Source organism: Salminus brasiliensis, chromosome 8, assembly GCF_030463535.1.
Source record: "Salminus brasiliensis chromosome 8, fSalBra1.hap2, whole genome shotgun sequence".
Classification (NCBI taxonomy): domain Eukaryota; kingdom Metazoa; phylum Chordata; class Actinopteri; order Characiformes; family Bryconidae; genus Salminus; species Salminus brasiliensis.
The window spans coordinates 42194978-42207132 of NC_132885.1; the positions used below are offsets into that span (position 1 = coordinate 42194978).

At 43.7% G+C, this 12155-nt stretch overlaps 2 protein-coding genes across 2 annotated transcripts in view; both read left to right on the forward strand.

The window, feature by feature from the left end:
- The window catches only part of rpl31 (ribosomal protein L31), a 177071-nt gene that overhangs the window by 150987 nt on the left and 13929 nt on the right, over positions 1-12155 (forward strand). The window lies entirely within an intron of this gene.
- Positions 377-12053, forward strand: lcp1 (lymphocyte cytosolic protein 1 (L-plastin)). The gene is made up of 16 exons (XM_072686662.1): positions 377-475; positions 3592-3684; positions 4558-4721; positions 4855-4978; positions 5880-6012; positions 6146-6227; positions 6718-6883; positions 7705-7847; positions 8348-8443; positions 8850-9045; positions 9294-9372; positions 9807-9921; positions 10000-10133; positions 10256-10376; positions 10477-10601; positions 11518-12053. The coding sequence occupies exons 2-16, from the start codon at positions 3618-3620 to the stop codon at positions 11648-11650; spliced, it is 1878 nt and encodes a 625-aa protein (XP_072542763.1). The 5' UTR covers positions 377-475; positions 3592-3617; the 3' UTR covers positions 11651-12053.

The window sequence follows — 12155 nt, forward strand, 5'->3', positions numbered from 1 at the left end:
CGGTTTTACAGAAACGGTGTTTTGAAATAGGCCAGACGGACTGAGGCATCTAGATGAGTACCTCAGCATAACCACCACCATTTCTAAAGTCTGGAGGCTGTGGGCTGACAAACACAAGTCATTGGCCAGTCTGTTCCCCTGTGATGTAATCTGGCTATGAGTTCAGTCACACCAGATCTATTCAAAACGTCAACCTTGGTCCACAAATAAGAACCTTGAAGTCTCGACATTTTGAAAGCGTCACCTTGCCGAGTTAGAAGAATCTGACTAGCAGATTGCCTTATAAAGCCATCGAGATCTACGTTCCTGTTTCGGCTTTGCTGCGCTGGTTGTCACTTCCTTCCTCTCTCATTTGAATACCCTTGCCGTTGTCACTGAAAGTCCTGCACACTCCCTGTCTAGAGCAGAGAGCAGGGCATCCACTGAGAGAGAGAGAGAGAGAAGGAACGAATACCCTCACAAGAGTTTTCCACAGGTAGGAGATCACCTGCTGGTCCACCGGCTGGTCAGCACGTTTGGCTCGGGTTAGGAGTTGGGTGGTTTGAGGATGCATGGTTGATACTTGTCTCACCGTGGGCCCTGGGCCACCTTCTGGGCTGCTGTACCTCGTTAGTCTAGAGCGTGAGAGAAATCTTGTGGTGATGTTTTGAGTTTTGAGTTCTTCCACGATTCTGCAGATTCAGAATGAGAAGGTTCAGAAGGTTCATGCATGCGTGAAGGTTCCTCTTGATGGTCCAGAGCAGAGGGGCTTATCTAAGGCTTGCCCTGCCGTTCCAGATAACCTCACACCTCGAATGCACGACTAGCGTTCTTCAGGCCTTGCCACGGTCCGAGGCTTGTAGACCACTCGAACACATCCGTGGGTTGAGCGAGCCGTGTCGAGTAGAAGTAAAGCTTTGCTGTGCAGTTGAAGTGGAACAGGAAGTTGCGGTTAAGCCCTGCAGCAGCAGCAGAAGCTCTCGCTTGCTTTGCTTCTCCTGACAGTTGCATTTCACTGAGCTAATCTCGTCCTCTGAGCTGGCTGCTAAACGAGTGCCATGCCTTGGGCATTGGAGCTCCTGGCAGAAGCGGTGGTTCTCACCAGGCCGAGCATCATGCTCCTTGGCTCAGTTGCCGGCCTCCTGAAGCAAGTTATTTTGGCCTTCAGAAGTTCAGAAGTTGCAGCGACTGTGATGAACTATCACCTACAGAGGACTTGTCATGGCTTCCGCACCCTTTAGCTTTTCCATTTTCGGTGCATGAAGAAAGAGGCGAAGGCCAGAGAGAGCACGAGGCAGGCGGAACTGGAGGAGGTGGGCGTCAGCAGTCATACTGAAATGACTAAACTAGCATTAGCAAAGCCCGGGAGATGAGAACCCTGGCCATTATGTAAACGGTAAGCTGATGTCGGAAGGCCTTGTTGGGAATGAGGAAAAGGATATCAGTTGGGGGAAAAAGACATTCGGCCAACCTGTAATCACAGATTTATCAAGATTATGCAAATTTCTTCTATTATTGTAACACTTATGAAGGACCGCAAACACCCGTGTGGCTTCATAATGGGCGAGATTTGCATGTCAAACTAAAAGAGTGTCTGAAATTACATCTGTGTTTCCATTGAGGCCTTCAGTGAGCCAGCAGGACAGGAGCCTTTGAGAAGGAAGGTCTTACTCCACTGTTCACAGATTGGTGTAAACGGGAGCAAATGGTAGTTTTGCTCCCAGAAGAGCTGAAATGAACTTTGCTGGGATGATTTGGAAGCCCATCCTGTTTAGAAGGTCTTTAACAGTTAACTAGAAGTGAAATAGGGGATATTCATGTCCTACTATTGAGGGTGTAGTGGTCCTCAATCTAAACGGTAAAGGTAAAAGGTAAAGGTGCACATATTTGTCACTGCACAGCGAAATATGTTCTTTGCATTTAACACACGCCCAGAGCGCTGGGCAGCCAACTCCAGCACCCGGGGAGCAGAGAGGGTAAAGGGCCTTGCTCAAGGACCCAACAGTGGCAGCTTGCCGAGCCCGGGAATCGAACCCACAACCCCTTGTATCAATAGCCCGGAGCTCTGACCGCTGATCACCACTGCCCCTATGAAATATATGAAATATTAAACATATTTGGGATCATTATTGATGTTTTAGACAGTGTAGCAGAGGGTCATTGATCCAGGACTCGTCATCAGGCATTGAATTGGGCACAGTGGACCTCCATCCATTACCCTGGGGCAGGGGTGCCGTATAGGGGAGGAAGTTAGGACAATTCAAGTTTCAAGATTCAAGAGTTTATAGTCATGTGCACAGCAGAAACAAGCAGTTACACTGTACGATGACAATTCCTACTTCGCAGTTCGACATAATCTTATAAATATATTATACATATTATATTAATCAATATAAAAAGAGAAAATAACAGAATATGTATAATTAAAAAATATATATGTACACAAAAGTATCGCTAAGTTAAAGAAAAACACTAAATACAGAAACTTACAGTGTAGTATGGATGCACATGCAAGGGTCTGTGACTGTGACTGGGGCCCTAAAATGTACTATTATTATTATTATTATTATTATTTATTATTTAATATGTTTTTTGCAAAGTTATTTGAGTTGTGTGAGTCACCCTGACCTTTAGGTCACCAGTGCCTGATATTACTGATGCTTTTATCAGGGATGAATGCAGTCAAATCCTCCTCACAGCAATGTTCTCTCTCGATATCTAGTGTAAAGCCTTCCCAGAAGAGCAGAGGCGCTTACTGCAGCGCAGGGAGGCGACCTCCCGGCTAATTCCCCTGATTTCAGAAGAGCTTTTTGTGATGGAGGGCCTGTTTATGGAATCCTGGAACGAAATACTGACCGGTTCCCAACTGACAAGTGTCTCAATGATTAGAGCTCCATTACGCAAGACTGCAGAGCTGGGAGGCCTCGGGGGGAGGCTGAGGTAAAGGGTTGGAGATAGCGTGGTTTTTCTGAGAAATCGCAGTTACAGAGTAATTCCCCGCAACCGCCATGAGTGGAAAGCACCACCAGCCCGCTGTAGGAACACTGGATCGGTAGGAATGATCCAAAATCACTGAAAACGATCTTGTCACAGAACATTTAGCTCATGGCCATTACACAAATGTGAGGTTTTGTTCAAAACAGAGGGCAAACGGAGGTTTCTCAACAGGACAGAGTATGCAATGTGTCTCTTTAAATGAGAGAAGAGAAGGCTTTCAGTTCTGCTTTGTCTGCGTGTGAAAGGTTCGGGGTTTTCCTTAAAAGGAGACGAGGCACGTAGCTGTTAGCATGCATGCTACATTACACAAACTGGCCAACAACAACTGAACTCCTGGAAACGATGAGTGATGGATGTCTAAGGTCTAAGATCTTCTTTGGTCTGGTTGGTGAGCTGATATGACCCAGAGCTTTACTGCTGAGCTGTTGTTGATTCTACACGTGTCCACTTTACAAATGAGCACACTTACAGCTGACTGGGGCAGCTCTAGCAAAAGCGTTTTTCACTGGGGGTTTCAGCTCCCATTTCACTGCCATGCATATGTAGATGAAGGCAATACATTGATCATGGAAAAAAAAAGCCTGCATGTCTTTGTTATATGTGTTGTTATTATAGGTCATACTTACTAAATATCAGCCAAGATGACCAGCACAGGACCAATTTCTTCCGATGAGATGGAGGAATTGAGGGAGGCCTTCAGCAAAGTTGGTAAGCACATTAATAAGCAAATGAACACATTAACACAAATTTAGGTATTGTGATATACACTGAGGAGGAGGAGCTACAGTCTCTCATTAGGGTGAATATTAATAACGCTCTAAATGTAGGTATTGTGATATACACTGAGGAGGAGGAGCTACAGTCTCTCATTAGGGTGAATATTAATAACGCTCTAAATGTAGGTATTGTGATATACACTGAGGAGGCGGAGCTACAGTCTCTCATTAGGGTGAATATTAATAACGCTCTAAATGTAGGTATTGTGATATACACTGAGGAGGCGGAGCTACAGTCTCTCATTAGGGTGAATATTAATAACACTCTAAATGTAGGTATTGTGATACACACTGAGGAGGCGGAGCTACAGTCTCTCATTAGGGTGAATATTAATAACGCTCTGAATGTAGGTATTGTGATATACACTGAGGAGGCGGAGCTACAGTCTCTCATTAGGGTGAATATTAATAACGCTCTAAATGTAGGTATTGTGATATACACTGAGGAGGAGGAGCTACAGTCTCTCATTAGGGTGAATATTAATAACTCTAAATGTAGGTATTGTGATATACACTGAGGAGGCGGAGCTACAGTCTCTCATTAGGGTGAATATTAATAACACTCTAAATGTAGGTATTGTGATACACACTGAGGAGGCGGAGCTACAGTCTCTCATTAGGGTGAATATTAATAACGCTCTAAATGTAGGTATTGTGATATACACTGAGGAGGCGGAGCTACAATCTCTCGTTAGGGTCAAATATGAATTAATTATTCATATATATAATTTCATAAGCATTCAGGGATCATTTGTATGATTCTGCTTATTTATACACGGTTTATCTGACCTGGTCTTTCCTGCAGATGTGGACTGTAACGGCTACATCAGCACAGATGAGCTGAATGCGCTGTTTAAGGTGGCCAACCTCCCTCTGCCGGGGTACCGGGTCCGAGAAATCATCCAAGAGCTCAGTGCAACCATGGACGAAAACAAGGACGGGAAGATCACCTTTGACGAATTCGCTAAGGTCAGTTAAAGGTGACTGGTCAACAAGGGCAGGTGCCACCACACTACTACAGCATTATATGGATTAATTCACAGAGAATCTTCACAGTTTAAGCCTCATGTCTGTCTCCTGCTCACGTTCGCTCTCCTTCCAGGTGTTCCATGGGCTGAAGAGCTCGGAGGTTGCGAAGACTTTCCGGAAGGCCATCAATAAGAAGGAAGGGATCTGCGCCGTGGCGGGAACTTCAGAGCAGTCTGGAACACAGCACTCCTACTCCGGTCAGAGACTCGGACTATATAACTTGACATAGCTAGCACACTAATTGTGTGACGATTGCTAGTTAACTAGCTAGCCAGCTCCAGAAAAAGCACCAACAAATGATCATAATTCTGGCTATGCTAAGCTAATCGTAGCCTATAAACATCTAAACATAGCTAGAAAATATCTTTCTAAAATTAAAACAAGTTATTACCTTGTTTATTGGGGATACCTTAGCCCATGGCCCATTTGAATATTTAACATTTATTTTTGGCACACAAACCTTTTCTATTGGGCTTAATTAGTGTAATAAACATGTTCACCAACCTCCTCCCCAAATCTTAGTATTACACACATTGTTTCGGTTGCTTGTCTTTTTTATTTGGTACTGCCAGTACCCACTTGTTCGTAGCGCCCCCTAGCTCTAGCTATGTTCCTCACAAGCGCCAGATCCCCAGCTCTGCCACACCAGCTAACATATGCCTGTGCCGGCCAACACCACTTAAGAGTGATGAGGGAGGGGAGAGCGCCATCTACCTACCTGGAGAGAGCACAGCCAATTGTGCTCTCTCTGATTCCGGCTGCTGATGGCGAAGTGGCATGGCTCGGGATTCGAACTTGCAAGCCCTGTGCTTTAGACTGCTGAGCTCCTATTTATTTATTTTTTATGAGTGAATTATTATAATTAAAACATGTTTACTTTAAAATAAACTTTTTGATTACTGTAAATATTTAAGCTTAAAAAAATGACCTACAGAAAAGTGGTCTGACCGTAAAATTCAAATTCAAATAAAAGTAATATTTTATGTTAATGAGTTCATGTTCTCCAGTCATTGTTGGGTCATGTAGTTCCTCATAATGCTGGTATATGGGGCATGTACTGGTGGTAATGTTCTGCATGGCATTTATGCATCTATGCAGAGGAGGAGAAGGTCGCGTTCGTGAACTGGATCAACAAGGCTTTGGAGAAAGACTCTGACTGCAAGCACCTCCTGCCCATGGACCCCAGCTCAAACGACTTGTTCACAGCTGTAGGAGATGGCATCGTACTCTGGTCTGCACCAACACACACCAACACTCATTGACCCCAACAGTATCACAACCACACACTGGGACAGGCTGTACATACAAACACCAGCTTATATGGACAGCTGGTTATAAGCATGTCATTTCTTTTTATTTTGCAGTAAAATGATCAACTTGTCTGTCCCGGACACCATCGACGAAAGAACCATCAATAAGAAGAAGCTCACCCCTTTCACCATCCAGGTAACGCAAACTGATGGAGCATATTAACTCCCTGGCCACTTTACTAGAAACCCCTCACCTGTAGCTCCATCTCACTGGTGTAGAAATAGGCTGTAGTTTATCTGTTGATGCACAGTGTAGACCTTCTGACCACTGAGTTGCACAGCTTGTCTAGTCCCTGTAGAGAAGAAGTACTGCCAATAGAATAGGACTATCTGGAGCAGATTAGCATCATGACACTATTGGCTCCATGCTGCCTAATAATGCCAGGCGTGGGCTAGTAGAGGGGTATAAAGCCCCCTAGCATTGAGGAGCTGTGAAGCAGTGGAAGGACTGTGTTCTCTGGAATGATGGTGGAGGAGCTCCATCCAGTACTTTGAAATCACTGACACTCTCTTATCTCTGAGTGCAATCAAATCCTCACAGCAATGCTCCTCTATAATCTTGTAGAAAGTCAATATTGATTTCTGATTTTAATCTCATTGTATATTTTTCACTTTATGTGCTTTAGGAAAATCTGAACCTGGCTCTGAACTCAGCCTCTGCTATTGGCTGCCATGTGGTGAACATCGGTGCAGAGGACCTTAAGGAGGGCAGGCAGCACTTGGTTCTTGGCCTGCTGTGGCAGATCATCAAAATCGGCCTGTTGGCCGACATCGAGATTAGCAGGAATGAAGGTAAAGGGAGAGGACACAGTTGTTAGGCTAGCCCCTTCTGATCATCAGCTCTGGTTATGGATGATAAAGCCAGATTAGTCCCCATAATTCAAGATAATTATGCAGTAATACGCCACATGACTAGAAATCATTAACTATGTTGTCTTTAGGGGTTTAATGAGTTATGACACAAATTTAAGTTTCATTGGATTCAATATGATGCGGTTGTGCCTCAGTTGATGCATAGTTTGATACAGCAAGCAAAAAAAAAATAAAATATATATATATATATATATATACATATATATATATATATATATATATATATTCATAATATATTCAATATACACATATATACACACACACACACACACACACACACATATATATATATATATATATATATATATATATATATATATATACATAGTAAAAATATATTTGCTAAATATATTTAAATAAATTATAGATAAAAAAAACATTTCAATATATTTTCTTTTCATATGGAAAAGCTTTATAGTTTTTATTTTTTTATTAAATATTCTTTTAAATATATTTAGTATATAGGCAAAATATCAGAACATACAATTAGTGTGTAAAATGTATTTTGAATTCAAATTAAATGTATTTAAAATAATAAACAAATATTAAAAATAAGTGCAAATATATATATTTTTCCTGTATGGGAGCTAGACAATAGCATGTGGTGATGTATGCTAGCATGCTAATCTACAAGTACTTTTACACTGCACAAGATTGTTAAGCAATTTTAAGGCGTTTAGGATCTGAAGAATGGAGTGTGTGTGTGTGTGTGTGTGTGTGTGTGTGTGTTTTGTATATAGCTCTCATTGCCTTGCTGAGGGAAGGTGAGAATCTGGAGGATCTGATGAAGCTCTCTCCTGAGGAGTTGCTCCTGCGATGGGCAAACTACCACCTGGAGGAGGCCGGCTGCTCCAAGATCAACAACTTCAGCTCTGACATTAAGGTACAATCACATGAAAGCACCTGCAGATATACAAATTACACCATTTACCCCCTTACCCCCAAATATGACCATCACAATAGATCATCACACACTGTTCAGTAATCACTAATAGAGTTGATCATGAGGTTTCTGACCCTGTATGACTCTCTGTTACCTACCAGTATAACCATGGACTGAAGTGTGAAGCACTTAGATAGATAAAAACAGTATTTACAGTAAATACAGTACATTTCTAGAGTAATGTCAGGGAATGTTTCTTAAAATCTCTGCGAAGAGCCACACTTTAGTCCTTCCCTCTTAAAACACTTCTGTCATAATTAACATAAATTTTATATACCCTAAAATATAACCCTGTGGGAACTAAACTAAACTGTTTCCAAATAATGAGCTCAAAGGCTAAAAGCAAAAAACTTAAAAGTCTGGTCATAGTTGACATAGTTGAGCCGTACTGATGAAGAATGAGCTTGGTCTTAATCAGCATCTCAAATTTTTTTGTCCAGGACTCCAAGGCCTACTACAACATCCTGAACCAGGTGGCGCCCAAAGGAGATGAGGAGGGCATCCCCCCCATTGCCATTGACTTGTCGGGCCTGAGGGTGAGTGTAGAGAGTGATAAAAATAAATCAACTTCCTGGTGAGTCTTAACGATATTAGGGTAAATATATATTTATATATTAAATTATATACATTGTAATTCATGTTTTATGTATTAATTGTATTTTTATTATAATAAATATATACATTAATTTCTTTGAATACAGAATAATATGATTGAGGTGGATTAGTGGGCTCAGTGGGCCCAGACTGTGTGCGCCATCACCATATTTCCCTGAACTCAGGCACTATACATGATTAGCCCGCACCTCACCACAGTGCCAACTAGTGCCAACTAACCACTAATTCAAGTCCCCGCGGCCTCTCCGTTACGGTGTTGTACGGCTGTCGTGTCATTATACACCTCTGCGTCTATAAATGTTGGCTGCTGTCCGTCACCTCCTGCAGGAAAAAGAGGACCTGAAGAGAGCAGAGTGCATGCTGGACCAGGCCGACCGCCTCGGCTGCAGACAGTTCGTCATGCCCGCCGATGTGGTCCGCGGAAACCCCAAGCTCAACTTGGCCTTCGTGGCTAATCTTTTCAACAAATACCCTGCGCTGAAGAAGCCGGAGAACCAGGACATCGACTGGAGCGCCATTGAGGGTGAGCTTCCCTCTGAAACCCTCACCTGAGGCGTTGCAGCACTGTAGGGCCTCATATAACCATAAAGCCATAGATCTGTCTCTTCTGAACTCAGAACTCTGGTAGAACAGAGTCTCAGGCATCAGGCAGCGTCTTCATCACCATTAGGTGAAGAACTTTGTGAGCTTTCTGTGAGGAGCTTTTATTAGAGCTTCAGACGTCTGCTTCCCTTCACCTCCACTGTCAACAGCTCTTCTTTTCTTCTTCAGGTGAGACCAGGGAGGAACGTACCTTCCGTAACTGGATGAACTCTCTGGGTGTGAACCCCCGTGTCAACCACCTCTATGGGTAAGAGATCTCTCTTTTGAAGTCCTGTAGGACGATTGACGACTATCCTGCTCAAACACACCTGACTCAACAAAGGATAGCCATCATGTTGGAGACCTCCAGGACAAAAACTGAAGAACCCAGCAGTTTAATGGTTGAATTCTATTATGATTATGAATATCATGCACTTCTGAGCAGTAGAACAGTTTAGGTGGTTCATTGACTTTTATCAATAATTTTAGTAGTTATAAATAGTCCAGCTCTGAGGGAGTTTCTCCTTGCCACTGTCGCCATTGGCTGCTCACTGGGGGTCTTAGGGGGTCTTTTTACTAATTACTGATTGTGTAAAGCTGCTTTGTGACACTACCAGTTGTAAAAAAGCTATATGAATAAATTTGATTTGATTGGATTTGATTTGTGGAAATGGTGAAGGCTAATTGGCGTTTGTGTTACAGGGACCTGGCTGATGCCCTGATCATCTTCCAGCTCTACGAGAAGATCAAGGTTCCTGTAGACTGGGACAAAGTGAACAAGCCACCATATCCTAAACTGGGCAGCAACATGAAGAAGGTGAGATGACAGCCATGAGTTCACACCTCACACAGTGGAGTGTGATCATCTCATGATGTTGCTACGTTTTCTCTGCAGCTGGAGAACTGTAACTACGCAGTGGAGCTGGGGAAGAAGGAGGCCAAGTTCTCTCTGGTGGGCATCGCTGGGCAAGACCTGAACGAGGGCAACCGCACGCTCACCCTCGCCCTGCTCTGGCAACTCATGAGGAGGTATGAGAACAACAGGATTTAACTGAATTAACATTAAAAACACGTCAAAGATGTAAAACGTCTTAGAACCTTCTTTCAAAACCGTACAAACGCTGAAATCCTGGGTCTGCTCGGCTCCTCAGGTACACTTTGAACATCCTGGAGGACCTCGGGGACGGGCAGAAGGTCAACGATGACACCATTGTCAGCTGGGTGAACGACACACTCACACAGGCTGAAAAAAAGAAAATCTCAGGTTTTAAGGTAACAGATCATCTTTCCTGGCTTCATCATCATCAGTGTCAGGATGCCTGAATGAGGTTAAACGAGATGTTGTCCTGATCCTGGTTCTGTGGTTCTGCAGGATACGTCCATAAGCAGCAGCATGCCGGTCCTGGACCTGATTGATGCCATCCAGCCTGGCTCAATCCGCTACGATCTGGTCAAGGCAGAAGATCTTACTGATGAAGAAAAACTCAACAACGCCAAGTACGTCACAGAAAATCCCCCGACAACAAACACGAGTCACATATCGTACACATATCAGCTAACAGTCACAGCACCTAATGAGCCGTTTCCTGTTCTTCCACCGACTGATGGTGCTAACCATGAGCTAACGAAGTAAAAGTGAAGTAACGCAGTAACCTTAGTGGCATTCCAACAGCAAAGCAACGCGCTAAACACCAAGTACATTCTAACTGAAACGCGCTAACTCCAAAGTCCCAACTTTTAACAAATACGCTAACTGCAAAGTTCCGAGCGTTACGAAACACAATAACTGCAAAGTTCAGACGGCTAAGAAACACGCTAACTGCAAAGTCGCAACTGTTAACAAATATGCTAACTGCAAAGTTCCGGCGGCTAAGAAACACGCTAACTGCAAAGTTCCGAGCATTAAGTAAAACGCTAACTGCGAAGTTCAGAAAGTTAAGAAACACAATAACTGCAAAGTTCAGACCGTTAGGAAACACGCTAACTGCAAAGTTCCGAGCATTAAGTAAAACGCTAACTGCAAAGTTCAGACCGTTAAGAAACACAATAACTGCAAAGTTCAGACCGTTAAGAAACACAATAACTGCAAAGTCCCAAGCATTAAGTAACACGCTAACTGCGAAGTTTGGACGGTTAAGAAACACAATAACTGCAAAGTTCAGACGGTTAAGAAACACAATAACTGCAAAGTTCAGACCGTTAGGAAACACGCTAACTGCAAAGTCCTGACCGTTAGGAAACACGCTAACTGCAAAGTCCTGACCGTTAGGAAACACGCTAACTGCTAACTGCTTGTTTAACTTCACAACAGACTCTATGAAGCCGAGATCGGACGGATCGGTTACTGTGTAGCATGTCTCTCAGCTTCCTGTCCAAGTCTAACAAACCGACGCCTGTGCTTGTTTGGCTGTAGGTACGCAATCTCCATGGCAAGAAAGATCGGCGCTCGGGTGTACGCACTCCCGGAGGACCTAGTGGAGGTCAAGCCCAAGATGGTGATGACCGTGTTCGCCTGCCTCATGGCCCGAGGCCTGAAGCGAGTGTAGCGCTCAGGAGGTTTCCTCGACCGACGGCCGAAGAAGACGACCACCATTGAGAATCTGCTGCCGACCCTTTCACAGTCTCGTTTTGCTAATTTCTCCCCTGTAGTCAGTTCATCAGGACACAGACAGGCCTGGACATCGCCGGTCTGGAGCGGACAGTGTCCTTATCCTACCTTATCGTTTTCCTTTTCCTCTGACTCTGTGATCGCTAACATTAGCTTAGTGCAGTGCTAACATGACCTTAGAGGGACAGCGGAGTGGAGAGTGGAGGTAGTGACCCGAAGAAGCTGAAAAATGATCCAATAGCCACACGGAGGCGAAAGCCAACCTTTCTCTGATTAATACACACAGCTTTTTGTCTCTGAAGTCAAAAAGAACAGAAATAAAACATAGTTTTCTACTAAAACCAGCGTCCGACTGCCTGACTGCTCCGCTGCCCGGGTTCAGTTCCAGAATTTGAAGCAGACTGACCGTGAATATATGTGTGTATATTAAAATGACAACAAAT